The 27,963-nt window shown below is 40.3% G+C and overlaps 1 protein-coding gene across 1 annotated transcript; it reads right to left on the bottom strand.

The window, feature by feature from the left end:
• Positions 1-8,823: 8,823 nt before the first annotated feature.
• LOC147463431 (uncharacterized) lies at positions 8,824-13,968 on the bottom strand. Its single transcript, XM_086488814.1, has 7 exons — positions 12,932-13,968; positions 12,474-12,699; positions 10,806-12,179; positions 10,351-10,699; positions 9,973-10,269; positions 9,651-9,732; positions 8,824-9,392 (listed from the first exon to the last, which is right to left on the bottom strand). Exons 1-7 carry the CDS (start codon positions 13,331-13,333, stop codon positions 9,180-9,182), a joined length of 2,943 nt encoding a protein of 980 aa, XP_086344940.1. The 5' UTR covers positions 13,334-13,968; the 3' UTR covers positions 8,824-9,179.
• Positions 13,969-27,963: the final 13,995 nt, after the last annotated feature.

Raw genomic sequence — 27,963 nt, 5'->3', positions numbered from 1 at the left:
TCAAGGAGATGAGAGTCGTACTTAGACTTGCCTTGGGGTGATAGCCTTGTGGTGTGTCTTACTTTTTCCTATGAATGACAAAACCAAAACTTCCATGAGCTTCAGAAAAGCTATGACAATGTACTAATAGGTTAGGAGCTTTTTTATAGCCCATAGACATGATACACTTGAATGATTTATTAATATTGGTCACATAGTTTTTAGGCTAGTAGGTTTATGACCTTGCATGAGCCTAGGGTCATAATCGATTGCTTGTGTTTCATGCATAAAACTGAAATTTGAAGTGGTTCAATCTTCACGATAGTTTGAGTGTTTTCTTTGCTTTATGTTGTTTAGTTTTTGACTATGATTACCCATCTTTTAGAAGCAAGAAATTCACTTTTCATGATTGTTCATTGTACTTCATATTTTTATCATTGTTGGCCTTTGATGCTCATTACATGTTCTTATGTTTTGTAGCTCAACATTTCTTCCATGGACTTGCTTTCTACCATGTCTCTGTGTTTTGCTTCACCGGCACACAAAGACGTGTGTCAAATTAGGAAGGGGGCAATGTTAGTAGCGGCTAACACAAGCTACACCAATTATACATCAAGTTGGAGATATGCTATGGTTGTGTATAATATTTTATATCCACATTTGTATAAGGTCTTGGGCTCATTGGGAGTTCTAAAGTTGTATATGCTAGCTAGTGGGCTCAAACTTAAACCCATAGTAGAAGGGATTGTGGTGAAAGCCTTTATAAGGAAGCCTTTATGCAAGGAGGTTTCATTCTTGAGTATCCACTCTTGAGGATCCACTTTTGAGAGCTCTCTCTCTCTCTCTTGAGTGTTCACTCTATGGATGGCCTAGCCTTGAGCTTAATGCCCATGCTTAAGAGGCTAGTGCTAATACATTCTAATTAGAGAAGCTTTCTTAATCTAATCTCTACTTTCTCATTAATCTCAATTCTTCTATTCCATTATGTCATGAAGTAGGTTCACCTTTCTCATTATTCTAGATTTGAGTGTGTGTGATGACTTCTTACTTATTAACCACTCTTATCCTTCTATCAGCATTCGAATTGTGATAATTAACATCACTAATTAAGTTGATTAAGTTGGTTCTTAATCTTGTAATTAGTGTGTGTGCCCTATTATTTGCTTGTGTGTGGATAGTTTTATGAAACTCTAGCACCATTCACCTTGTGTGTGTAGCTTTTGATGAAGTGCCTTGATTGGCATATGGCGATTGGAGAGGCCAACACCAATGCAATTAGTGTGTGCTTATCATTAGTGTGCTTTGGGTTTCTAGTCTATGGTTAGTCGGACTTCGGTGGGCTTAATGTGTATAGGAGATGCTTGGTTGATGATGTGATTAGAGTTAGCGATTAATGACTAATCTCTATTGCATTGGATGAGCATACTCATGAATCCTCTCATTCGATACATTCAATACTCGTGCTTCCATGCCCTAGCCAGGTTGTTGATCTTAGGATTGATAATTTTGTTGGTCTTGGGTTGATTATGCTATACTACGATTACCCCCAACAACAGGGCATTGATGTACATCCTGGTTCTGAGGATGTAGGCGATGTTGAGGATGTTGCAGGTCTTGCTGCAAGGATTTCTGTTGTTAGAGTTGTTTTGCCTACAGCTGAGCAAGCTTGTTGGGATGTAAAAGATGTGCAGGCTCGTTCAGGGAGTTGGAAAGATTATGCTTACTACTGCAAATGGCAGTTCTTTCACACTTGTTGATGTACTTTATGTACCTGGGATCAAGAAGAATCTTTTGTCTATATCTGCACTTGCTAGACTTGGTCTTCTAGTCAAATTTGTGGATGACAGAAGTATTGTACATGATCTCAGTTTTGGTGATGAAATTGTTGCATCTGGCTTTTTATGATGTGGGCTCTATAATCTCACTTTGTATGACAAGTGTGGGTAGAATTTTGCAAATACAGTTGTGGATTCAAAGGATATTTTAGATGCAAAACTTTGGCATGCACGTTTTGGCCATCTAAATTTTGCCAGTTTGTTGCGTTTGTAGAAATCTAATATGGTTGCTTCTTTGCGGCCTCTTGAGCACCTGTCAAACATGTTTGTGAAGGTTGTATTTTGGGTAAGATGCAGCATTCAAAGTGTCCAAAGGATGGTTCGGTTAGGGCCACATGCAGGTTACAACTTGTGCATAGTGATGTTTGTGGGCCCATGCAAACTCCGTCCTTGGGAAATTACCTTTACTTTGTGACTTTCATTGATGACTACTCCAAGCATGCATGGGTATTTCCTCTTAAAGAAAAGTACGAAGTATTTATGTGCTTCAACAATTTTTGGCTATGGATGAATATGTCTTGAAATGTACTATGGGCACCATCTATTCCAATCGAGGAGGGAGTATATGTCTCATGATGAATTTAATGCACTTCTGGCTAGTTGTGGGATAAAACACCAATGTACAGTGCCTTATACGCCTTTGCAAAATGGTGTTGCTGAGAGTTGGTGAGAGATTTTAGGGATGCCTTAACTTGGTCATAACTAATATGAAAGGGCTAAAGCCTTCATTTTCTCAACACAAAATTGTGTCGACTAAAGAAGCCAATCCCATTCGACAACAAAGGTACCACGTGGACTCCAATTATGCAGTTAGAGTGAAACAAGAATTTGATAAGCTTCTCTAGGTTGGTTTCATTGCTCCAGTATACAAAGCCACCTAGTTGTCTCCAATTGTCATTGTGACAAAGAAAAAAAGAAGTTGAAGGTATGTGTTGACTACCAGAACCTCAATACTATCACCATAACAGATCCTATCCTATCCCTTATACCAGTGATGTAGCAAGCCACAAGATGTACCTGTAATTGGATGGGTTTTTTGAGTACAACTAGATCAAGATGGCACTCAAGTATAGGGAGAAATCTACCTTTATCATTGATTAGGGCGCTTTTATATCTGAAGGGATGACGTTTGTACTCGAGTGCTCAAGCCACATTTCAAAGAGTAGCATCATTAATATTTAACCTCCTCAACAAATTACATGAAGGGTTTTGTGGATGAATACATCATTTTTGACACTATTGAGAAGCACATGGAGCATCTCAAATAGTGTTCTATGAAGTGCCAAGAGTTAAAACTAAGTTTAGATCCTCTACAATACGCTTTTTGTGTTAAGAGTGGGATGTTGTTGGAACATATGTTTTTTTCCAAAGAAATTGCAACGAATCACGGCAAAGTGGAATTTATTTGGTTGGTCAAACCACCATAGTTTGTGAAGGATGATCTTCATTTCTAAGTCAATTTTGATGGCATAGACGAGCTCTTAAATATTTTGCTGATATAGTTGCACCACCTTCAAGTTAGCAGACCAAGCTGAAAAATCTACAATGAGTGTGATAAAGCATTTTGGCATCTTAAACTTATTCTTTTGAAGGCATCAATAGTGTGGTCAACATAGTGGAGTTTACATTTTCATGTGTCTATTGATGCATCATATCTTGCTATTAGAGCATAATTAATGTAGACCAAAGTTGAGACTTGTATCAGCTAGCTGGACATTTAGCCCAACCAAGCACAAATACTTAGACATTAAAGAGAAGCATTAGGCATGATCAGCTCAGTTAAAAGTTTCCAACACTATCTGTTGGGAAGCAAGTTCGTCTTCCATATGGATCAATCGACTCTTATGTATTTGGCTGCAAAGAAATTTCTGCATATCAACTTCGCAAGGTGGATGGTTATCTTAAGTCAATTTGAATTTATGATGGTCCACACAACCGACAAGCAAACACAATTGTTAACCATTTATCTCAACTTCAAGCCGGCAATCTGCTAGGTGAATTACAAGGAGTCGGCGTAGACTATGATCTATCGGATGTTGCACTATTTGTGGTGATTATGTATGGACCAATAATTGGCATGAGGACATGATAATATTTCTTTAAGAGAGACTGGCAAAAAAGAATGGCACTTCAATGTTAGCTTTCTAAAGTGATTGTTGTGACAATTGTATCGACAATGTTACGATGATATTCTTTGACATTGTGTTCCTTGACATGAGTAGGAAGTTGTGATTTGTGAATCACATGAAGGCATAGGTACATGACATTTTGCTTGAGAAGCAAAAATTTGTAAGGTGATTTATGACAGACTTTGGTGACCAACCTTGTTTTGAGATGCCAATATGCATTTAAAGACCTATGATCCTTGTTCGAGAGCAGGGCAACCAATTTAGAAGGCTAGAATGTGACAATCAATGTCCTCTTGAGAAATGGGTATTGGATTTTGTTGTCACTTTCAACATGGCCTATCAGAAATACATATTTGCTAGTAGTCAATCGGCTACTACACAAAGTGGATAGAATCAAAGCTTCTTAGAATAAAGTAAGCAGTGGGTGTAGCCAAGCTTTGTAGGAAAACATAATCACTTGGTTTGGATGCCCTATAGAGTTGGTCAATGATCTAGGAATCAAGTTTTTAAACAAAGTGGGAGCAAAATTACAGAGAAAAACAAGACGATTGGGAGCAAAATTTACACTCATCACCTTTGGGCTTTTTGAGCTACAAACAAAGTTACCACTGGCTTTACCCCTTTCAGAATGGTTTATGCTCATAATGCGTACAATATTGCATGATAGATTATTGATGGAGCAGTCTAAAAAGAACGTGTCAAGAAGCTTTTGCAGCTTGAAGTGGGTCACCTTCATACTCAAGCCGTGAGTGACATAGTGCGGATGTGAAGGAAGAAGTTTGTTGATCAACATTCCAAAGTTAGAGCTTTTAAGGAAGGAGCTTTAGTGGTAGTATTTAACACAATAGACAACAAAATACCAAAGAAATTAAGACTAAGATGGATTGGTCCTTACTTTGTGCATAAAGTTGATGGTGATGGCATGTTTTTGCTTCGGACTCTTGATGGAGAATGCCTTTAAAATCCGATCAATGGATATAGCCCAAGTTCGTATCATAGCAACACAATTAAGCCAAACAAGGCCAATGTTAAGAACTTAATAGCCATCAACCTGATTTCACCCTTGTCGGATTGCCACATAAGAAATTTGATACAGAATTTGTTTCATGGTCGACAAGGATATACACATTGATTGAGATCGCACAATGTGGATGTGTAATAAATATCTTCAGTATACACATTGGTTGAGATCACCCAATGCGGATGCATAATAAATAGCAACATTAACTTTCATGATCACCAAGACCCGTAGATTCACATACAAGCATGGCATGATTTCATTTAGGGATTTGAAAGTGAAGTTCAACTGTATGAATTAGAATTTGCATGTGGCTATAAAGGAAAAGTTCACTCATGGTTCATATTTTTAATACTCTTTTTTTGTTCACTTTCTCTACACACACGGTACAAGTCCTCTATTCTTTGTATCTTTACCTTTGCTTTCACAAAACAACTATGGCAATCACTTAGCTCAAGCCTATTCCTTCACAAATTGCTAATGATTTGGCAACTACTTAAATGCATTTGTCTTACAGAATACCATGCAAAAATGTACACAATGATCTCAAAGAGATCAGTGCCACATTTGATGGCACCTGCAACATGTTGAAAGCTGATTGACGAGAGGTTTTCATTATGCCAAAATATGCATGTAGATGCCTCATTCTACCATATATGTAAATAGTGCATATACTGATTCTAACGAACTTAAAATGATGTCTAGTCCACCCAGCTAACAAGCAAAGCAACTATACCCACTCTATGCATATCATAGGGTGAAGTTGCATAAGGGAAGCTCCACCAATAAACCTAATCCACTTCACACTAGGTAACCAGACCCCAGTTCTTAAGATCATTGAAAGCCTCACAAAGAGTGCATAATTGTAACTTTTCCTAAGTCAAACATCTACCTATGTTAGAGTTCCTGAAAACGCTAATACACAGACCTCTCAAACATACGCATGGCATAATCACAAATCCTACAAACAAGCAAGATAAGAAAGAGACTAGAGAGAGAGAGAGAGAGAGAGAGAGAGAGAGAGGGGGAGAACAAGGACAAAGAAGTATGGTGGAGCAAGGGCTTGCAATCATTGCAAGTCATCTTAGTGTAGCTCCTTTATTTACAAAGTGATAAAGAATAGAGGTACTGAATGGTTAGTGGCTTATAGTATTGATCGGGTGGGAGACAAAAGTGGCTAGTAAGCATGTAGCTTTTAGACCCAACACCAATGGCTTTCATGCTTCAAAACGAGGGGGAAGTCTCTATGTCTGAGCAGGTAATGCTAGCCACTTGCGTGTTGAATTTTTTAAAAAAAGGTTTCGTTTTTTTGTTGACCAACCTTTGCTGCTCACCATGACAAGCTGTTGGCCTCTAGTAGAAACTTGAGCGGGTAGTTTGAATGCTGCCTCCTCAAGTGTGGGTGTCTACTCTCACTCTTTGTGTCATGACAATGTCTAGTTACTTCGTCCAAATCTTTGTTGCAAGATGAAGGGTGGAAATCACATTGTGGTGCGTGGAAGTCACTTGTGGGAACGTAGGGGAGGAGGTTAATTTTTATGCATGTCACTTGTGCATAGATAGGAGCTATGGTAAGTCACGAGACTTTTCTAACTCGCTCACTATCTCTCTCTCTCTCTCTCTCTCTCTCACACACACACACACACAACACCTTCTAGGCCTTATAAGTTCTTTTGTAGGTAGTAATAGATAGACTGATGGAAAGCTGAAAAGTGCGATGATGATAGGTAGGACGTGCTCATTATCTGGAACAAGAGACTTTGCTTTGCCTCAGGACTATGACAACAGTGTCGTGGGCGGGCGTGCGTGCGTGCGTGTGTGTGTGTGTGTGTGTGAGAGAGAGAGAGAGAATGCATGGCGCATGCATTCATACCTCGCGGTGCGCGCGTGTGGAATGGAGGTGAAACTGGACTGGAGTCACCTATACCTAGACTCGCTCGATTGTGAGGTAGTACTTTGTAATATCCTAATTCACACGCATGCAGCGTAGGCGCAGCAATGCGGCAGCATGCAGGCAGAGAGAGAGAGAGAGAGAGAGAGAGAGAGAAGGGTGTCACTGTTTGTGGGTGTTTTAGTGTACTGCCGATCGACATGAGCTGCATGTACTATTAAGAGGAGAAGGCTCCGGAGACTCGGGGAGGGAGGAGAATAATTTGTCGAGTCAACAGCAGGCTCGCAGGGATGCGTGTGTTTGAGAGAGAGAGAGATGGGTTCAGCCTTCAGGTATGCCTATGGACCGTATGGTCACTAGTGGCCACTCGCCACACCATACTGCATGAATGAAAATGCAGGTGAAAATGATGGGCATTTTGGACCTCATGATCTAATATGTAGGGTAGTAGGGGTATAAAAGGGGGGCGTTTCCTGCAGCAGACGCTTCCTCCAAAGATTCTTCACCAAATCATGCCCAAAATCACTTGCACACTGCCACCGGATAGGAGAGAATCCCCCGCTTGCTGGCTACAGTTGCACCTTTTGAAAAGAGTAATAGCACTTTGTGATCCAGTGTTTTTGGGAAGAGGGGGGGGGGGGGGGGGGGGAGAGAGGGGGGGGGGGGGGGCCTCATCACTAATTGACACCACTTCTGTCAGATGGGATCTACGGTCCCTATTAATGGGGGGTTGCGGGATCGATTTTGCACGGTCCGATGGCGGTTTAATCTCCATGTGATCACCATGTGATCACAATTAAAGTGAACACCAAGTAAATTTGATGTGAACATCAAGTGACCGCCAAGTGATCCCCATGTGAATCCCAATCGACGTGATCACCTTGTGACCCCATTATCAAGTGATTACAATGTGACCCCGACTATCCCAAAGTGATTGCAGTGTGACCCCGTCCATCCCAAAGTGATCTCCAAGTGACCACCATGTGATCTCCACCCCGTCATTTTTGCTATATGATTCTATGTACACACCTCCATTTCAAGTGTTCAAGTGGTGCGCGATAGCTTAATGGGAGAGTTGTGGCCTCCGGTTGCGTAGGTGGTGGGTTTGAGTCGCAGGGGCTCAACCGGCTGGAATCCTTTTATTCTTGAGAATAAATAGACAGTCCACATCGTTCGAAGATGCTGGACCGTAGATCCCACCTGACAAAGTGGTGTCAAATAGTCCCGTGGGGGGGGGGGGGGGGGGGGGGGGGGGGGGGTTCTGGAGAGGATCAACGGCCCTAGATTATTGGTCGATCAGACCATCCAATTCTCCAAAGGAGACAAACATGTGATCATTCATCCCCAAGATCACCATGCTCGCACACTATGGCATGAACAAACAGACAGATGGAGAAGATGACTTTTTCAACATTGTAGGAATAATCCCGATAGACAAGTATTTACCGCATCACCGAACGGCATGACTTCTGGGTTCCGAATCTGAGTACAATTGGATTGACTCTCCATGTCAGAGATGCGACAGCTATGTTTATGGAATAGCTTGCTGTAAATTCCACTTCAGTGAATCAATTTTTTCAATGCCAAAGTTCCATTCTTGTTTGTTGGCAACAACTGTAACATGTATGTGGCGATCAAGAGCCGGTGTTGAAGCCCAAGGCATGAATTATAATGGGTGTTTGTCGAATTGACGTCGTTTGCTTCATGCAAAAACCAATGATAAGGACTGCCTTCACAATTGGGTGAAGCTCACTAATATTATGAAGTGTATGTAGCATCAAAACGACAATGAGCATCACAAAGTCCATCCAAATTCATGTGTCTACATGATTACAATGAGAACAGAATTTGGAGCCAGGCATCTCATCTTTGGGTTTTCCTTTTTTATTAGGGTTTTTATATTTGAAGAGGATGTGCTGATAGAAATTGCAGTGCCAAACTTTGCTAGGAGGAAACTCAAGGAGATTACAATTGAAAAGCTTCCTAGTTGAAATTCTTTTTTCTGCAAAAAGGATTGCATTGCCATGTAAATTGAAGACGAAATTTCAAGCGGCCGACCTATGCTAGCTTATAATATACATACAAACAAAGTGTGGCAATACAGATGTCACATATTGTTACATGAGATGCAGACAGTTGCCTCCCTACAACACTTGCATAACCATCAGTGCACATGGACGAGTATCCTCATTGATTAGAAAGGATTATGTGAGTTTAAGAAGGATATCAACATGATAAGCTTCCCTTCCCTTCCCCTATGAAGGTACGATCATGAGACTGACAGAGTGGCACCCATGAAAGACCAACAAAGAGTGGTGCCCAGTGCATTATGGCATGTAGTTCCTTGCAAAGCACACTGCAAAGCTTCCTGGGAAAAGAGCATTTCTGCGCAGACTGCATGCTCTCTCCCTCAACTTTTTCATTTGCTCTGTTTGTTGTGCTTCTGCTGTAGCTCGCATCTCATCCGCTCGCTTCTGTGCCCCTGCCATCCTGCTCATAACCTTTTCCGTTGCCTTCGATCTTAATCGCTCCAGTTTCACCTGCTCTAGGAAGTTGCATGAGACACATACTTATGGGCTTCCTTTGGACACAAAAAACAAAAAACAAGTTCCAAGCACCATAATATGCTTTATGTGAAGCTACTTTGATGGAGGAAGTGCAAATGGATCAAATTTCATAAGTTTTTTCTGCATATTGCGCGAAGCTCGTGCATGCGTGGCTTGATGTACATAGATAAACTCCATTGTAATCTCTAATAACACTCTTCAGAGGCTTGTCAGTAAGAATGATAGACATACCTCTAACTTCTTCAAATCTGCCTCTGCTTTGGCCTTTTGTAAACTTTCCCATGATTTGATTCGAGCTTCCTCACGCTTGAACCTGCAAATTAGGAAAGCATTACTAATTGTCATCCGTAAAGAAATTATCTCTTCTAAGCTACTTGCTCATTTGATTTGCCTTCCAGAAGGCCTAATGTAAACAGTTAGTTCTCCATTGCAAGAAAAGTATTCCTAAATAAGGCTTAACTTTGAAAACTTTGTCTGTATCAAAGGCTCTTCCAACCATAACACAAACTTTGCTTGTTAAGATTCCAAGAAAACAACTAAAAAGGCCACCTACTTGGCATTGAACTTGGCCCTTTCAGCTTCCTCCCAAGCAGCGGCTCTTGCCTCCAAAGCACCGGCCCTCTTCAAGATGATACCGCCAGCATACACTTCATCTTGCGCAGAATGTCCTTCACTTCCCTCTTTGCTATCTACAATTTCCTCTTCAGCCAAGCCATAAGCAGGGCTCCATTCATTACACAAATCACTAATTTTTTCATAAGCTTGGGCCCCAGCTGCAGGAGGAGGATCTCTAAGCTCAAGCTTAGCCCAGTGGTCACTTTCGAGCACCAATGCACTCACATTGTCACACCTGTAGAGCCAAAAAATATCCCTTGTTTACATTCTCAAAGACACTGGGAGAGAAAACATCGAAGGTTGAAAGTTTCTCTACCTTGAGTTCATCTCATTCTCACTATCTCCTGAAGGATTGCCATAGTTGTCCTGCCAATTTGATGTAGGCGATGTGCGCGTCGGTGTGTTGTGCCTTGCAGGGGATGTGTTTTGCAAAGGAGAGGTGCACTTGGATGTGATGGGAGAGCTTGCTGGGGGGGTCATCTGAGTACCCATATCCCTCCTCGAGAGCGAGGGTGACACCTCTGTGCATGCATCCTTCATAGAGGCTGATCTTCCATGTGTAGGAGTATGCACCACAAATTCTTTTTGCATGCATGCATTTGTACTTGCCATATTCCCCCCTACCTTTTCCTCTGTCTTGCATAGTTGGACGCCAGTATATGCAGCTGCATTCAAAACAAATTCCGTCATTGGTCACGATGATTAAGGTTGTAAACATGCTTGTCGGAAAGAGATAAATTAGGGTAATCCAGAGAAAAATGTTTAGACAACCTTTTCTTGGACTACACTTTCTTCTTAGTTTCTGTAAAATCTGGTGTTGCTTGAACCTTTGTGTGTAGCTAGCACTGCTCTTCAACTTCTGATCTGAGGCATAATTTTCACACACCTCGCCATCACTCGCGCACATCCCAGTTGCCACAGTCTGCCAGTTTGCTCTGCTTCTCATGTCGTCGCATTTGCACGATGTTTGCAAAGCATCCGAGTTACTTCGACTAATCCAGTTTCGAATAGATGTGGGACGGACAGTACTGTCTTTTGTCTTCTTTTCTCCGGGCATTGGCCCGGTTGAAGCAGACATCTGTGAAGCGATACAACCCTGCTGACGATTCACTTGTCGACTAACCTCGCCATCACTCACGCTAAGTGCTGCCACATTGCGATGATCAATTACATAGTGAGGATTTGCAATTTCTCCACTCCCCATGTAGTTGCTCACACTGGTGTTGGTCTTGGGAATCTCATCCCATTTACATTTTAAGGCGTCGAGATGGCCGCATGTCTGTGACCCATTCTCGAATATTTCATTTAAGCTTGGGCTCTGAGAAGCATACATTAGCGTGCTGCTGGAGGAAGCAACATCAACATTACAATGTGCCCCTCCTCCTGAGGCAGCATTGGTGTTTTGCAGCACCAAATGCCTTGAAAGCATGGAATATGCCCCATTATCTTTGTACTCACGTGCCTTCAGAACACTAAGTTTTCCTCTACTCGAAGAAGCACTAGATTGGTCACTTCTGCATTCAGAAGCCTTGTCATTGCCGCTGAGGCCTCTGCCGCTTGGACTAGCACAATCCTCTTTGCAGCTAAGCTGCTTGTTAATACCAATCAATCTTCCTCCGCTGCTCGAGGTAGAATGATTACTGGTGAGAGAGGTCTGTTGAGAAATAGACGAGCTCTTGACCTTGTGTTGATGTGAACCATGGTGGTTATCATAGCACAACCACTTCTCTGCCTCGTCCCATTTGGAGGGCACTGCTAATTTAGTGTAATTGACACTTCTTTGTCTGCTTACCAAACTCGGAGCAATGTTGCTTGCCTTCTGAGGCCCCTTCAATGGGCCGTGTTCGTGTGTCTTCAGGCTAAGATCGGCCCCTGCTCTTGAATTGCTAACAGCATCGAAATGAGTGGCTGCTTTTGGAGCTGATAAGTGTATCATAGGTCTCACCGATAAAAATTCCTTGTGTGTACTTGATGTGGTCCTACTCAGCCTGCATGAATCCTCCTTCAATTCACCATTATAATGCTTTGAAATGGCTGAGAATTTGCCTACCAATGCAGATTTTTGCTCTTCCTCAGTCAGCTTGTTCCCATTATTCTTGTGAAAGTTCTCCGAGGCTCTGAGAACAATGGGGTCTTCCTGCAAACCTGAGTCAATTATGAAGGTTACAAGTTTAGAATGTACATCTGTGAAAGGGATGGGATGTAATAGAGCCAAAACAAATAACTGTAACTCTAGAAAAATACATAAAAGCAAATATGCAAACTCTCAAGCATTAGAAATAGGAAAGACAAGCAATCCTGAATTGATGGCACTACCACATCTCTATAATTCAATTAATGATCCGGCAAAGAAAGGAATTAGCATTGGTTCAAGCCCACAAAGACAAAACCTGAAATTTTCAGTTCAGCTATAAGAGTAAAAGCATTGGTTCTATGGACCTTGGATGTCAATGGAGATCATGTGATCATCATCGTCCTCGCTATTAAACCAGCCTGTGGTGGTATGGTCTACCTCTGAGTCATTAGGGCTTCTGTTGGTTGCTTTTGTTGCAAACTTCTCACTGTAGTGCTTATTGTTCAAGCCTTTCCTCACTAATCCATTACTGGAGTAAGCCTGCTCGTGTGCTCCTTGTTGTAATGGGGACTCTTCTTCCTTAGGAGAGACCTGGTTCAAGCAGAAGAACAGCACTTGACATATTATACACAAAATTGGTCAATAAACTAACTTTGTGTTAATCACATCCAACATTAGCCAAAAGCTTGAATTTGCCCACATCTATGTCATGAAAAGCAAACATGTAATTCATGTAAGAGTCCTCAATGGAAGCAATTGGTCATTTATCAATCAATAGAAATCAGTAAGCCCCATACGGTATTCACATAGCAAAGATGATTACCGCAATAAACAGAGTTGACAGAGCGTAATTGGCTGAGCTATCGTCCTCAGAAGTGGAAGCACCAGAGGTGGCCATTGATTGAGAGAGAGGGCTCTGATGGCTAGGATTTGTAATCCTCTGCCGGTTAGGGTTACGGATGAGACGACTGAGGTGGTGCTCCATACTTGTGCAAGCGGAGGAGGGCTGGCTTACAATGGTGGCAGAGTGAGAAATGACAGAAATAGGGCTTTCGTCTCTCTCGAGATAGTCATTTGCACTGCAATTGGACATGCTATTGAAGCCCTCCTTGAGAAGGCCCTCACTGCCAAGTGGCCTTAGCTTGTTGAGAGAAAGCCTGCTAATGTGGATGGGGGTGGAGGTGGTGCCCTCAGCTAGTTGCTGCTGTTGCCTCACCTTCATCATCTCCACTAAATTAGCTCACATGAAAGCCCACCAAACCTCTTCACACCTTTTTGTGTTGAAATGAAAGCAAGCAGCTCCTCCATCAAGCTTTGCAAGACCCATGTAAATCATCAAATTCACTCACCCACGCAATTGGAAAATTGACAACCCACTTTACAGAAACCTCTCAAAATGGCTCAGATTCATGGGCTTCCTCTCTGCCTTAATTGCCTGCCATCATATGAAAGGCTTATAGGTGCAAGCTTTTGCAATGACTATTGAAAAAGGAAGGCATGAGGTGCAATCCTTAGCATGTATAACTGGATTCACAGAGTATAATGATTAAGCACCACCTAATCAGAAGTCATGAATGCAAATGAATGCATCATTAACCCTCTGAGTAATGTGATCAAGCACCCTGATTAAGCCATATGATACCCTTCTATGACCTTAATCATTCCTTGGGCACCTGGTGGATGTGTGAATCAATGCATGCAGGGGCGATTTTGGCTCATTGTGACGACAAGAACGTGTGCTTCTGTGCGGAAGACAAGCCAAACAGAATTTGCTTTTGTCTTGCAGCTCGCTCGCTCACTCCCTCAACGCTACATTACAAACCCCACTCTCTCTTTCACACAACCTATTTTGGAAGATCTTATGTATTACTAAAGGGCCCCCCTCAAAGGGTCCTTCAAAGGCTCAAACCTTTTGTAAACATGCTTTTTTTTAATTTTTGAAATATGCGTATCCAAATTTAAATAGTACCATGATCCCACTTTTCACCAAAAATATGGAAGATCTTTGCTTGAGCTAGTCAGTAAATATGAGGAAGCCCTGAACTTTGCCAACAAGCTTCACGAAGAGATAGACTGGTTGTGAAGAAAAAGGATTAACTTCTAACTGTTTATTGCCAGTTGTATCCCAATAAATTTAGTAGACCACTTTTTGTAAAGTCTGAAACTTGGCCTTTGGGCCTGTCCCTAGTGTTTTCTAACTCTCATCCCCCTCCATGGGTGTTAAGTTGTAATTTTGCTTCTCCCTTATAAATTCAAAACGCGTATTTGATAAAAAAATATGGAGGATCTCACTACCACTCAGCCTCACTTCCCGAATCGATAGGATTTGATGTACATCTTCCCTTCTTGAGGCATTTTTTCCATCGTGTGGAGGGCCATGAGTTTTTCATTGGAAGGTCTTGTCTAAACATTGCCCTTCTATAGAGAAGGGACGTAAAATAGGGTACCTGCCCATCTAATCTAATTTAGAGAATATGCACATGTTATATCATTGAAAATAGGAAAGTAGTATGTAAAATAAAAGTGCACAGCCTTCTTGGCATTATGTAATGGTGATGTATGTAAGGTTGTGGCTCCTTGTAAAAGCCAGAGCAAGGTCTGATTTTTTGTATGTTAGCCGGGTTTGGGAGCTCCCTGTGAAAGCCCCCATGATGATGTCTTTGGAATTTGGGTGGTGGGCCATGGCACGGTCTGTGCATGGTCTGTATGTGGTCTAATCTTTGCTTTTGTAATATAATCTAACTCACGCTATGTGAGTTTTGCCGGCACAAAAAAAAGTGCATAACTTTCTTATATTCTTCACCAAATATGTTGCTTCATTCCAAAAATTGACTTATAATTCAGTCATATTCCGTCATTCGAAGGGCAAAATGAAATTGTGCCCTTCCATAGGGAAGTGTACTATTTCTCTGAGCCTGTCTTTTGACTGAATAGGGGGTCCTTCATATCCTAACATTGGATCATCATATGTTGGTTTTTACACTGAAAGACATAAAGATTTGCCAAATCCTTCAAGACAAGTTTAGACTTTAAAGTCTAGTCATGATATTTTATCGTAGCTAGTGAAAAGTACAGTAAAGACCAGTTTTTCAAGAACAAATCCTCCAAATTATTGTGAGAAAATATGTTACTATCTACACTAAAGTACATAAAGAGCTGCCAAAATCCTCATGACTAGTTTGAAGTCTAGCCATGATTTTTGATTGTAGACAATGGTAAGTACAATAAAGGTGGGTGTTTTTTGAGCACTACGAGTTTAATCAACTTGCATGTTAAAAAAGAACTGTGAATTTACGATTGAGGGAACTTTGGATCCACATATATGAGGCGGAAGCCTCAGCAAATGCATATACAAGTGACACTTTCCAACAAAATTATAAAGCAATTGTGATACCCTTTCAACTGTGAGCATTTTCATTCTCGCTTTTTCATTCAAAACAAAATGAATTCTGTTATAAGAATAACATCATGAACACCAATCCGAACATGATGAGCACATCCATAAACTTCTCCATTGCAAAGGAGAAGCACAATGGATGACAAGAAAACACTATCTTTTCCCTTTTTGCTTTGAACTTCTTTCAGCACTGACCGGCTCCAAATTTGGTGAAGGATTTACCACTACCTCTTGTACTTCCATGGGTGTATGCTACAAGTCCATTGAAGTTGTTGTGCCATTATCGAAAGCTTCCACTTTGAGTGCTAGCTGCTCCTTATGAATGGTGAGCGTACCTTTTGTTGCCTCAGAAAGTCAATAAGTCCATCAAGTTGAGACAATAAAACAACTTTGTTACCTCCTTTTGACTTCTTCTTGGAACTTTGATGGGTAGGTTTTGAAGACAAGGGAGGATGGACATGCTTGGTTTGTTCCTACTTCTCTTGCTCTTGGGGTGGGGGACAGGGAGAAAATTGTACTTAAGTGTCACAATACTTGTCTATCGTACCAAAGAACCTAAAAAGGTTATGGGCTATCATTAAATAAGTTTACATTAGAGTTGTCAAAATGAACACTTAGCATTTGTTGTTATCCTTTAGTAGAGAGAGAGAGAGAGAGAGAGAGAGAGAGAGAGAGAGAGAGAGAGAGGGAGAGAGAGAGAGAGAGAGAGAGAAGTACGATGAGAAGATGACCCCCTATCTAAGTCACAGAATTAAAATCATTTCCAACATATAGTAAATCCTAAGCATACAAAATTGTATCTATGTGGGTAATGGAGCCCCGAACCATTTAAGGATCAATTGGACCACCATTTGACCAGATTATCTATGGATAAGGAGAATTTCACTTCATTGGGAGGGTAGGAAACCACCTATTCGAGACAAGGTCATGGAAGCCGCTTCTCCTTTCTCCATGATTCCAAGCCTTCAAAGGATTTTTCATACCCATCATTGGCAAGAATTTATACCAATTGATGAGTCTAGGCATGGTTCCTTTTCCAGGATCATCTTGGGTACAATTGGCATCAACCAACGACATCACTGTGGGGATCACCCATTTAATGTATTCTTAACTCAGACACATGACACTCCCACCAATCATTATGGACTAGCATGTCAGGACAAAGGTCTTAATGTCTAGGAGCCTATAAGCAAAGGATTAGAAGCCTCTGGAAATAAGGGATAGAGGGATCTCTATTCCTAGAGGATGCACACTAAAAAGGGTCCTAAATATAGGGGGCATGGCTGGCCTACATTGAAATTGGTTGGGTGGAGTTTATGGCATCCTTAGGCCATGGTTTCCTTATTCCTTATAGTGGTATCGTAGCTAGTTTTCAATCGTCAAACCCTTCTTCTTTGTGAGTCTCTACATCTATGAGAGAGACCGTGATGCTATTTTTTGGAATTTCATGCCATTTTTGAACATTTTATTCTATGTCGTGCGCACCTCTTACACATACTCAAAGGCCATGTTGGACATGCATAAAAGGAGGTGCTCTTGGTCTTGTGGTGTGTGCAACAAGAAGGGGAGCAAGGTTCTTCACTACTCCGCTCTTTGGTTTCTCCTTTACTAGCAATAGCAAGGTCGTCTTCCCCTTTGATTTCTCTTCTTGTGCAACTACACTATAGTGTGGCACTATAAGGTCCCCAACTAGGTGATTGGGGCGACATGATAGTTGCCGTCCCTTTATTCTCGAGTTCCATTGATGATACCTTACTCCAATTCAATGAAACAAGGATACGTGCAATAGAAGAGAGGAAGTCCTCTATCCTTCGCGGTTGTGGATGCAAGGGTCATACATCACAGGTCTGATAAATAAATCAAAGGTTATAATGGGAGCTAGGTTCTATATCGCAAAAGTAAAATCTTATTTATATACCTAGGATCTATAAACAATGCCTTTTTTCCCATGTTTAAGAGGCACCGCCACCATTCATAAAGTCCTAGATGTGGCATGAGACTTATCCTTAACTAACAAGTAGACTTGTGAAAAGCACTCAATTAATCAGGGCCACCCATCCGTAGACATGGTTCCATTTGGATAGTAGTCTTCCATTTTCCACACCGCACTCACCCATTCCTCGTGTTTTTTAATTACTACCATATTGTTTTACATGTACAATCCGGGTTCCTTCATTAGTTCTAGGCACAAGTTCTTTCATATAGCCCGTCAAACATCACCCAAACAATTCTTTCTCAAACAAGGTCTAATGAAGAAAGTCCTATATTTTAACAAAAAGAATTATCGAATTTTATGAGTTTATCGCTATCCGTGGACTTTCTCTATCTGACCAGCAGAGCCTTTGATTGAGTAGGTCAATGACCACCATAAGTGAATTATATTCTCCATACTTATACACTCCCACTTCATTTGGGGAATGTCAAGTGGTTGAAGTTTATAGGGGAGCTTAAGTCTCTCTGCCTTAATCCTTTACCCCAAAACATTTAATAATTACGAGAGAATCTCTGCTAAATAGAATTCATGTACTAGAGACCAAAGTTTATAATTTTGGTCCATCAACTCCCTCATACAACCTTGCAATATGGTTATCTCTTGAGGGCCAAAGGCAAAATATATCATATGTACCCATAGGAGAAATGCAACATCAAATCTAGGATCCATGAAGTGAAGGGCTTTGTTGTTGGCTTCATCAGTAGCCACTATCCTTTCCAAGTCGTTTGACTCGTCCATGACCGATTCCCCTTTTTCCACCTTTTTTTGGATGTGCTCCACATCGAGACGTGTGCTATATGTGTGTTGCTAATGTACGTCACCTTCACTTTGCTAATCAGCAGGATTGTCAAAATGGTATCCATTATCTTATCAAAAAGAAGGACCGGTGCTAGTGTCCTGTCGTACCTGAAACGTAGCAACCTAAGTGTGTTGATATCCCGAGGCATGACTGTCACTCTATGGACATGCGTTGTAAGGGTGTAGCTATCTTGGAATAGCTCACTCAAAAATTCCTCAGTTGCCTTGTGAAGGCAACCCATCACACTTCTGGCCCACTAGAAATCTAGGTTTGCTCTCTCACAGATCTCACACACAATCCTCTAGAAAGTTAGCTTAGGGATAGCTAGAGATATGTGCCTTTGCATCTTTTGAAGCTCAAGCAATACGCTTCGATTCTGCTTGTACCTTCGACTCCGCATTGTTATCCGTAAATTGGGCAAGGTTTTCCGGGGGGGGGGGCACTTCATAATTATGTGACTATCACATGAGTGCTATAGAAGGGGTTATTAAATTTTATTTTTTCTCACATTTTCACATACATAAGGGTACTATAAAATAAAATTGAGGAAAAATTTTACAATTCGAATAGGAAAAAGTGTATTTTATTTTTTTTAATTCACAGATAAGGATTTTTAAAAATAGTCATTGAGCACACCGACATACACAATTTATACATAGTGACCCCCCCCCCCCCCCCCCCCCCCCCCCCCCTCCCCGCGAGGATTCTCCCTACAACACGTGGAGTTGATGGTTGGAAGCCTTGTGAGTATGCCTTCCTAGTTGTCTGCTTCATGCGAGCCATGAAAACTTGAATTTTTCATGGAAAACAAAGGGTTGGTGAAAAAGGAGAAGAACGAGAAATTAGGCAGCAAAATTGGTACGTTGGCTCTGAGAGGTGAGTAGAGAGGTCAAACAACAATGGGCTCTATGATAGATATGAACATTATATATTGTGGTAGACATCATCATCATTACTAGTCGTGTGATTTTTATTATGGTGGTACCCACAATTAATTGCCTATCATTGGGAAGTGTGTATCGTCGCATAAGAGACATGTGGCAGGGACGTGCACAACGAAGTTTGGGGGGGAGAGGGATTATGTGTTTGTCGTAGAGTAGTGCGATATGGGGGGGGGGGGGAGGGGATTGCACACCTACCTTCTCGGATTGTGTCGCGACATTTACCTTTGTCGTGCAACAACACGAATAGTGTGAGAGGCTTCTAGTCACATGTACATATCGAGTTATGGCATGACATTTACCTTTGACTCTCCACTACACGATATGGAGATGTGAGTACTATCTACGTTCCTTGATATCGCATTGTGGCCCAATGTGGAGGTTATGTCACACCCCACCGCAATATGGGGTGTCACTATGATGGACACCCCCCCATGTCGCATTGTAAATGTCGTGCCACAACGCGACAAGGGGGGTGACTATGATGGACATCCCCCTCCATGTCGCATTGTAGCACAACAGTAATTAAGTTTTGCGTCACAACACGATATGGATGGTGACTATGATGGACGTCCCTCCATTATCACATTTTGACACAAAAAAACACCGCGAAAAGTGTCACACCACAACGTGATATGGGGGATGCAACAATGGACCTCCCTCCATATCGCATTGTGATGCCATGCTAACAAAGTGTCGCGTCACCACAATATGGGGGGTGGCTATGATGGACATCCCTGCATATCACGTTGTCGTGCAACCCTTTGTTGCACCACAATGCCATATTCGGGGGTGACAATGATAGACGTCCCTCCATATTGTTGTGGCACAACACTAATAAAGTGTCACAGCACAACACGATATGGAGGGTGGCTACAATGGAAGTCCCTCCATATCGCGTTGTCGTGCGACAAGTTGTCATTCCACAACGTGATATGGGGGGTGACAATGATGGACGTCCCCCCATATCACATTGTGGCACGACACTAATGAAATGTCGCACAACAAAGTGATATGGGGTGGCTACAATGGACGTTCCTCCATATTGTGTTGTTATGCAACACTTTATCATACCACAATGTGATATTGGGGGTGACAACGATGGATGTCCCTCCATATCGCGTTGTGGCACGATACTAATAAAGTGCCGTGCCACAACGCGATATGGAGGGGCAACTAGTAACCCCATGTGCTAACCGCCTAATAGCATGACATTTACCTCTCTTGCAGGCACAACATAGTCTTGCATTTTGGCACAAAACAAATAAGTGAAGAGCTTGTGTGAATACCCGTGGTTGCATCTATAGCCTATGTAGTCGCTACTTTTTGAAACATGTTGTGTATGGTCTAGTCTGTAGAATCATAGACCCAGGCCAGTTGGCACAATACAAAAAAAATGATTTTCTCAAAAATAAGAAGCCAATACTTCAACTTTTAGAAGAGGACTGGCAGTCTGAGGCAAATGAGGAGACTAGATTTCTCGGACTCAACGTGCGCACAATAGATGTTGATGAAAAAACACGTTGCTCAAAAAGACCAAGGCATGAGTAAGAGGGCCCTTTGGACAAGGGCAAGAGGCCGAAGTATTTTGTAACTTTTCCCAATGACTAGAAATGGTCCAAATGTATTCTTTTTATGCATCAAGGTTGGATCATTATTGTACCAAAACCTTGCAAAGTAATTTATTTTGTTGGAACCATCATTTACAAATTGGAAAGTAGAAATTACATAAAGGCTTCTAGCTAGTATAAGGTTTGTGTATAGAGTTATGTCACAACTTGCAACGATGTTGTCCAAACCCTTCTCTCGCATTGTTTCTATAGCCACCAATCTGCATATCACCTTGCTACAGAGGATAACTCCCATATCTCCCTCTTTCGTCTTTTTTTAGCTAATGTCAATGCATGGCCAATCTTTGACTTGTTCCTTGCAATGTGACATATGCATAAGTTTTGATATGTCCATTGATGTAGCTCCTCTAAGCTATTGGCTTTGTCTACACCACCTCCATGTCGAGTGTGGTTGAAATATCTTGCATGCGCTTGGTAGTGGGATTTCTCCATGCTCTGTGTAGACCAGATATCCAAGCTTCCATATTTCCTTGCAAACCATGTGATTACAGATAATGTGATGCGCACATAGCAAGCACAAACATTATAAGGGTACATAATTGTAATTCAAAAGATTGGCATATCATCAAACTAATTCTATTGCCACGTAGTGAGTGATATGAAGATTTTTCCATGCACTTATGAATATCTTGTGGAATGTCTCCACAGCTTCTTGGAAATTTTCATAGTCGCCTTCAGTCCATGAGTTCAATTCACAAAACTTGAATATCGTATCCAAGTTTTTCCATAACTTTCCTTGCGAGTCCTTGCTGCACCATTGTCTGCATGATCAGCTACAACATTGTGCAGATTTTTTCACCTAATGTATCTCAATGCTTGTCTTTCTTGTGCTCTATGGCTTTTGCATTGTCTGTCGATTGTAGGCATTGATAGGAAGAGTCGGGCTTTCACACCACCAATAGACAACTTCTTTGAAACATCCAGGCCATTCTTAGATCTATTTTCATCCTGCTCTATCTTAACATGTCCTCCATGAAAACCCATCTCTAAGAAGGTTGTCTACAAACTTGAGATTGCCCTTTGATTTGCAAGGAGAGGTTGAGTGGTCCAAGAAAAACAGATGTAGAGAAACATTAGTTTTTCTATTATCCTACAAAGTGCATACATTGTGCATATGTGCACTCTAGACAGTGGGATATCCAAAATGGGACAAAAGTTTGGGTCATGAAGATGCCTATCCGATGCTCTTCTCCAATATGGTTTGTCCAAGATGTGAACCCCTCCCATGCAATATAAGCCAGGGTTTTTCTTGTTGCTCCTTTGGAAACATTGTACATGCATTTCAAGGCCTTTAGATTTTTTTCCATGTGACAATCCACTATGTAGGAGCCCATGCCCTCCACATCTAGCTTCTTTCCATTCTTTATTTGTTTATAATTTTTGGGATGCTAGTTTGATGGAAAACCCAATTGGAATGCACATACAGAAGCATACGGATAAATCATAATGTTAATTGAGCTTCAATATAATGGTAGCTCACCTTGAAGGTTGTGAAAAAGGAAAATGTTGTACATTAAAGAGGATCATCTACTCCAATCCTTGTATCTAGAGCTCTATTCACAAGTGTGATTGTGACTCGCTCAACCTTTGTCTCTTTTACAAGCTCGCACTCATCTAGGTTGATGACAAACTTTAGGATACCATTGCACTCTTCGGGAGTAACATCTAACAACAGGACCATGTATGTTTGCAAAGCGATCAAATCATAAAAAATATTGTTATACTTGTCATATACCATTTCCTTCCCTTTCAGTAATTTGTATTTCAATTCAATGTGAAAATGACTACCCAGATTTTGAAGCATCTCCTCGTTAACTTCCCATCTTGTTTTTTGAATAGAAAAAGGGTTTGGAAGTAGGGTGTGCTTGTCATGAATATTTTTAACATGTATCTGCATAGTCCAGAGTGCAAGGAGTCAGGATGCCATACCCTTAAAATGAAAACTACAATTGACATTACATACTTTTAAATTGCAGTGTTATTAGATATTCCAGCTTCATCCAAAATTGACCTAATATCCTGTGCTTGTAGTTAGTTCTCCTTTAAAAGACTGTCAAGCTTCTTGTCAAAAATCTTACCATAGCACTTGTCACCCAAGAGGCCAACAACATTTTTGTGATTCAATATGAGGCTGTAAGGTTTCAAAGCTTCTAAAATGGTGTTCAATTTTTTTTCCTTACAAAGGGTCTCATACTCTCGTGAGAGCTCTACCTGCATATGATATACATCTCTCCGATTCCTTGTAGAAGTGCTTCGTGGAGAAGCTATTAGAGTGGACTGAGACATGATAATTGAAACTTTTTGCAGAAGGAGGTGAGGGCAATGGAAGAAAGAAATTTCAATAGTCGTGAACGATAGCACGCAAGGGAAAATAGGGGGGAGAATGAGTTGAGAAAGCAGAGTTTATTTTTCAAAATGCGGAAGATTAAGATATTTGGCATTTAATCCTTGGTGGCTAGAGATAGTTAAAGTGTTAGCTTGACTAGATTACTTTTTGAGTTCTTTTATAAACATACCTTGTAATGAAAAAGATATTTGAGTCTTTAAAAAATATGTACGAAAAAAGAGAAAATGAATTTCCTATTACCTCTCTCTATGCTAACATGGTATTTCTTACAAGGCCCAAATTTGAGTCCAAACTCTTCCTAATGTGGAATTTAGCTGTGATTGTCCAATCACAATAACACTGAAAATCACGGTGCTTCTGAAAGGCGATCACACGAAATATGTTGAGTGCAACTCTAGTGTTGACAATTTAGTGCACATAATGGTTTTGATTGGCGATTGCATGAGCAATGATCCTCCACATTAGCACTTGGAATGGTTGATGGCAACCTTGAATGAGTGCAGAACCTCCACATTGCATGTAGTCGCAATGCAGTGCAGTGCAGTGATCACTTGAACCACTACAACCCCCTCCCCTTGACACTTGACAGCCAAGAACAGTCTATCACAATAATCGTTTCCTCTGTAATTTGTGCTCCCCCCATTGCCTCCTAGCCTCTACTAGTCACCAAGGTCGCACAAATTATGGGGAATGGTCATTGATGGACCATTCCCTACCCCGTCAAGAACAGTCTATCACAATAATCGTTTCCTCCATAATTTGTGCTCCCCCCATTGCCTCCTAGCCTCTACTAGTCACCAAGGTCGCACAAATTATGGGGAATGGTCATTGATGGACCATTCCCTACCCCGTCAAAGCTTAATGAAGGTTTCTTGTGAACATTCAGATATGCTTTTAAACATTTTCTCAAACTTGACGGTTTGCAATTGCTATGTTTTGGTTGGATCCCACCTTTAGGTACAATTTCTGTTAATTGTTGGGTATTTTTTCCTCACCTTGCTTTGTCATGTTAGAAATCTTAGTCTCATAATATGGTAACAACTCCCTACTTCTTACCTTAGCCAATTTCATGTTGGGGTCATAAAAAATTATTTAACACTAGGTTGGTAATGGAAACTTTTATGTCCTGGGACACTTTTATGTCCTGCTAAGTGACCATTTTCCTTGAATTATATCAAGAGTTTCAAAATGGATTTTGAGGTTCTATCTATCTAGAAAGTTGTCTCATGAGCTGAAAAAAACTTGACATTTTTTGGAATATCAATTCCATCTTTAACCTTGTCCTTGCACAACATTTCACAACCTAAACTGTGTGAAAAAACGGGTCCTGTTTTTGGCTTTTTTCAACTTTTTGCAACTATACCACTCTAGAATTCATGTTTGTGAGGTCTATAATGCTAGAGAACTATCTTTAGTAGTCCTTAACATGTCTTGATGCTTCTAGGGATAAATAAATGTTAAAGTTGTAAGTTATAACCAAATTACAAAAATTGTCAAATCCTTTTTTTTAGCCAATTTTAGCTCTTCTATGATTTTTTTGGTGGCTTTCATGATATCCAAATGTAGTTTTGATTTTCTATGTCGCATATTGTAACATAAAGCTAATATTCCCTGAGTTTTGGGGCACCTAATACCCTATTTTTCATAGTACACAACGATGGTTGATTTTTTCAATTATAGAAGAAAACGGAACATTCTAGTATATCAAGTATAGCTTTTTCAATATTTCTAGTTTCTTGTGACAACTATATGCATTTTGTAGGTAGTAACCATATCTAGTCATAAGGATCAAATTTGGCTAGATATTGAATAGTTTCTATGGGATTCTACAACTCATAATGTTGAACCCAGTTTTTTCATGTTTGCTGTATTTAGCACTTCATCTTTGTCCCCAAGATTCCCCTTGGTAAGAGATGTATTATTATTTTGACATGCTCCATGGATCCTTATGAACCTAAAGGACAATAGGAAACTAAGAAAACATGCATATATGATTTGTATTGAGCATGGCTATAGAAACTTTGATGATAGGTTTGCATATTGGTAAAAATTCAACTTTTTTAAACCTATTTCTTTTGGCAAAACAAAAAATAGTGAGTGAGAAGCACTCATATGTTCTGATCACCAACCCATTGAAGTTAACTAGGGAATTTATCTCAAGTCCTACAAAAATCCCTAATCTTATTTTTATGCAACAAAACATAAGAAATGACTGTTTTGATGAAAATGTACTGGTCCATCAACTTTGGAGGCTTGGTGTGACCAAAAGATGAGAAATTTTACAAGTTTCTTATTTTCTCCATGTGTAGTAGGCCTTGAACTATAACCTCATGAAAGGATTTTACAAAATGAGTGGATCTACTATGGTTTTGGAGGTTTTTTTCAAAACCCTGAAAGGACACTTTTATGTCCTGTTAGGTTACCAACCTAGTGTTAAAACAAAAAAAAAATCAAGAGGGGACCAAGAAGGTAGTGGGCCTCTAGCTATGAGAGTTGCAAGATATATGAATTCAATCAGAGAAGAGATGCACAGATAGACAATGACCTAAGTTATTTCTAATGGTAGAAAAATAAGCTCAATGAAGATGTCAAAGCTATTCCTGGGCATCCAATTCACAAACATGATTTTCATTCCCGAATATGTGCTCAAGGCATTGTAGTGAATGCCATCCCAATGTGTGCTCAAGCCATCATAGAGGCACACACTCAAGTTCTCATGACACTTGCATATCCTAATACTAGTTGAGCAAGTGCTTCCATCCTCTACTTAAGGTGCAAGATATAAGGGAACACAAGAAGTAAGAAAACTCAAAGTACAAATAGGAGAATACAAAAAAGAACAAAATTTCCTTCTTCCATCTTTAGACATAAACTTATTTTTTTATTGATTACTTGACAAGCACAATGAATAAGATAATGATGAGAAATTAATCATTCTCTAATGCTAAATCACATACAAAATCTCTCATACATAATCTCATCGTGAATTATGAAATATAGGAAAGAATTTGTGATTTATGTTAATGACGATGCAGATTATTCTCTTCCACCAATTGCTTCATCACATCACTTGTGTAGCCTTTGCAATAACAAGGTCTTTTTCCTTCAATCTACCCTTCATACCTACTCCTCAATGTAGGGATCATAGAATCAACCTTATTCTTAGTAGTCAACCTCCTGAAAAGGAACTTTATAGGAAAAGCTGAGGCAAAGTTCCCGTCAACAAAAGAAAGTTCAGAGGTAAAATTGAATTACTTGAGAAAGGATCTGGACCCCCTATGTTGAAAATAAAATAAGAACTATAGGATGTTAATTGACTATTGTTCTTTGAATGAGGAGACTAACAAGAATAGGTATCCCATTCCCTGCATAGAAAATATGTTTAATTAACTCAAGGAAGCCACTACTTTTTATAAATTGACTTAAAGTTTTTAAGATGAGTATTGTACTCAAAATGGTCAATATGAATTCTTGTTAAGCTTTTCAGTCTCAAAAATACACCTACTACTTTCAGTCATATTAGTCGATTAGAAGCATCATTAATGGGTGTATGCATGAATTGGTGGGCTTACTACCTATGTCATGGACATAGCTAGCAAGGTGGTAGCTACCATCTAATTCCAATTAACAAAGAGGATTGGTCTTTTTTGGAAAAATAATATAAGTATTGCCCGATTCAGCTACAACCCCATGTTCTTGACAAAATTCTATTGTGGCCTCTCTCTCTCTCTCTCTCTCTCTCTCTCTCATCACTATCTTCTTTGTGTGTTGATAGCCTTTGACACTGTTTGCTTTCAGATCTCTCTCTCTCTCTCTCTCTCTCTCTCTCTCTCTCTCTCTCTCATAACACACACACACATGGATGAACTACTATAGGTTTTGACTTGAAAATCTACTTCACATGCTTATCTTAAAGACTATCAACATAAATATGGTTCCAATTTTTTGTTGGAGTCAATTTTTCCTCGTGGACGTTTATGCCTATGTGTTGGCCCAATTCAATGTTTCATTTCTTGCAAATATATGATCATCAGACGCTACCAAAAAATTAAGAAAGTGTAAATATTTCTATAAAGTTAGAGAGAGGAAAGCTACAAAGAAACATAGATTAAGTCATTGTTGGAAGTGCAAAAAATTGACTTCAGATAGGTGATCAAGTGTTTTGCAGTTTGTATAGAGGAACTTGACAACAAGGAAAATTTGAAAATTATGACAAATATGTTTGCCCATCTACCTTTCAGGGTCTTTAAGATTAAGTTTTCCAAAACTGAGGTACTATTTGAGCACACGCTTTCGAAAAATGGGATGCAAAACACTCTCAAGGCAATTAAGAGATTATAACCTCAAAGGAGAGTTTGTTAAATGGGCCAGCATCATGATGCTAATGAATTCAACAAGTACAAGACCAAAAATCATGATTGCATCAAGGATTTTTGTTATCCATTGAAGAAACCTTTACACAACGTGACTTTGTTTGCAACAAACACAATAAATGCTTCCACTACATATTGTGTCAGCACCAAATGCACACCATGGGTGTAATCACACAAGAAGTGAAAAACAATGTGATCGTTTTTTGAACAACAACACTCATATCTTTGACCACAAAAAAAGAATTATGAAAAATACATTTTCACAAAAACACTACAACAAAAAAGGGGGCCTTCGACGCAATTTTCGACGCACCCCATCGAAAAAATCATCGATATACGCGTCCCTACAAAAACGTCGCTATATGCGTCGATAT

This window comes from Adiantum capillus-veneris, chromosome 2 (genome assembly GCF_014529385.1).
Source record: "Adiantum capillus-veneris isolate H3 chromosome 2, ASM1452938v2, whole genome shotgun sequence".
In the NCBI taxonomy this organism is placed as follows: domain Eukaryota; kingdom Viridiplantae; phylum Streptophyta; class Polypodiopsida; order Polypodiales; family Pteridaceae; genus Adiantum; species Adiantum capillus-veneris.
Note: the sequence above shows the minus strand (reverse complement) of the source record. Positions and strands in the feature narration are given on the sequence as shown.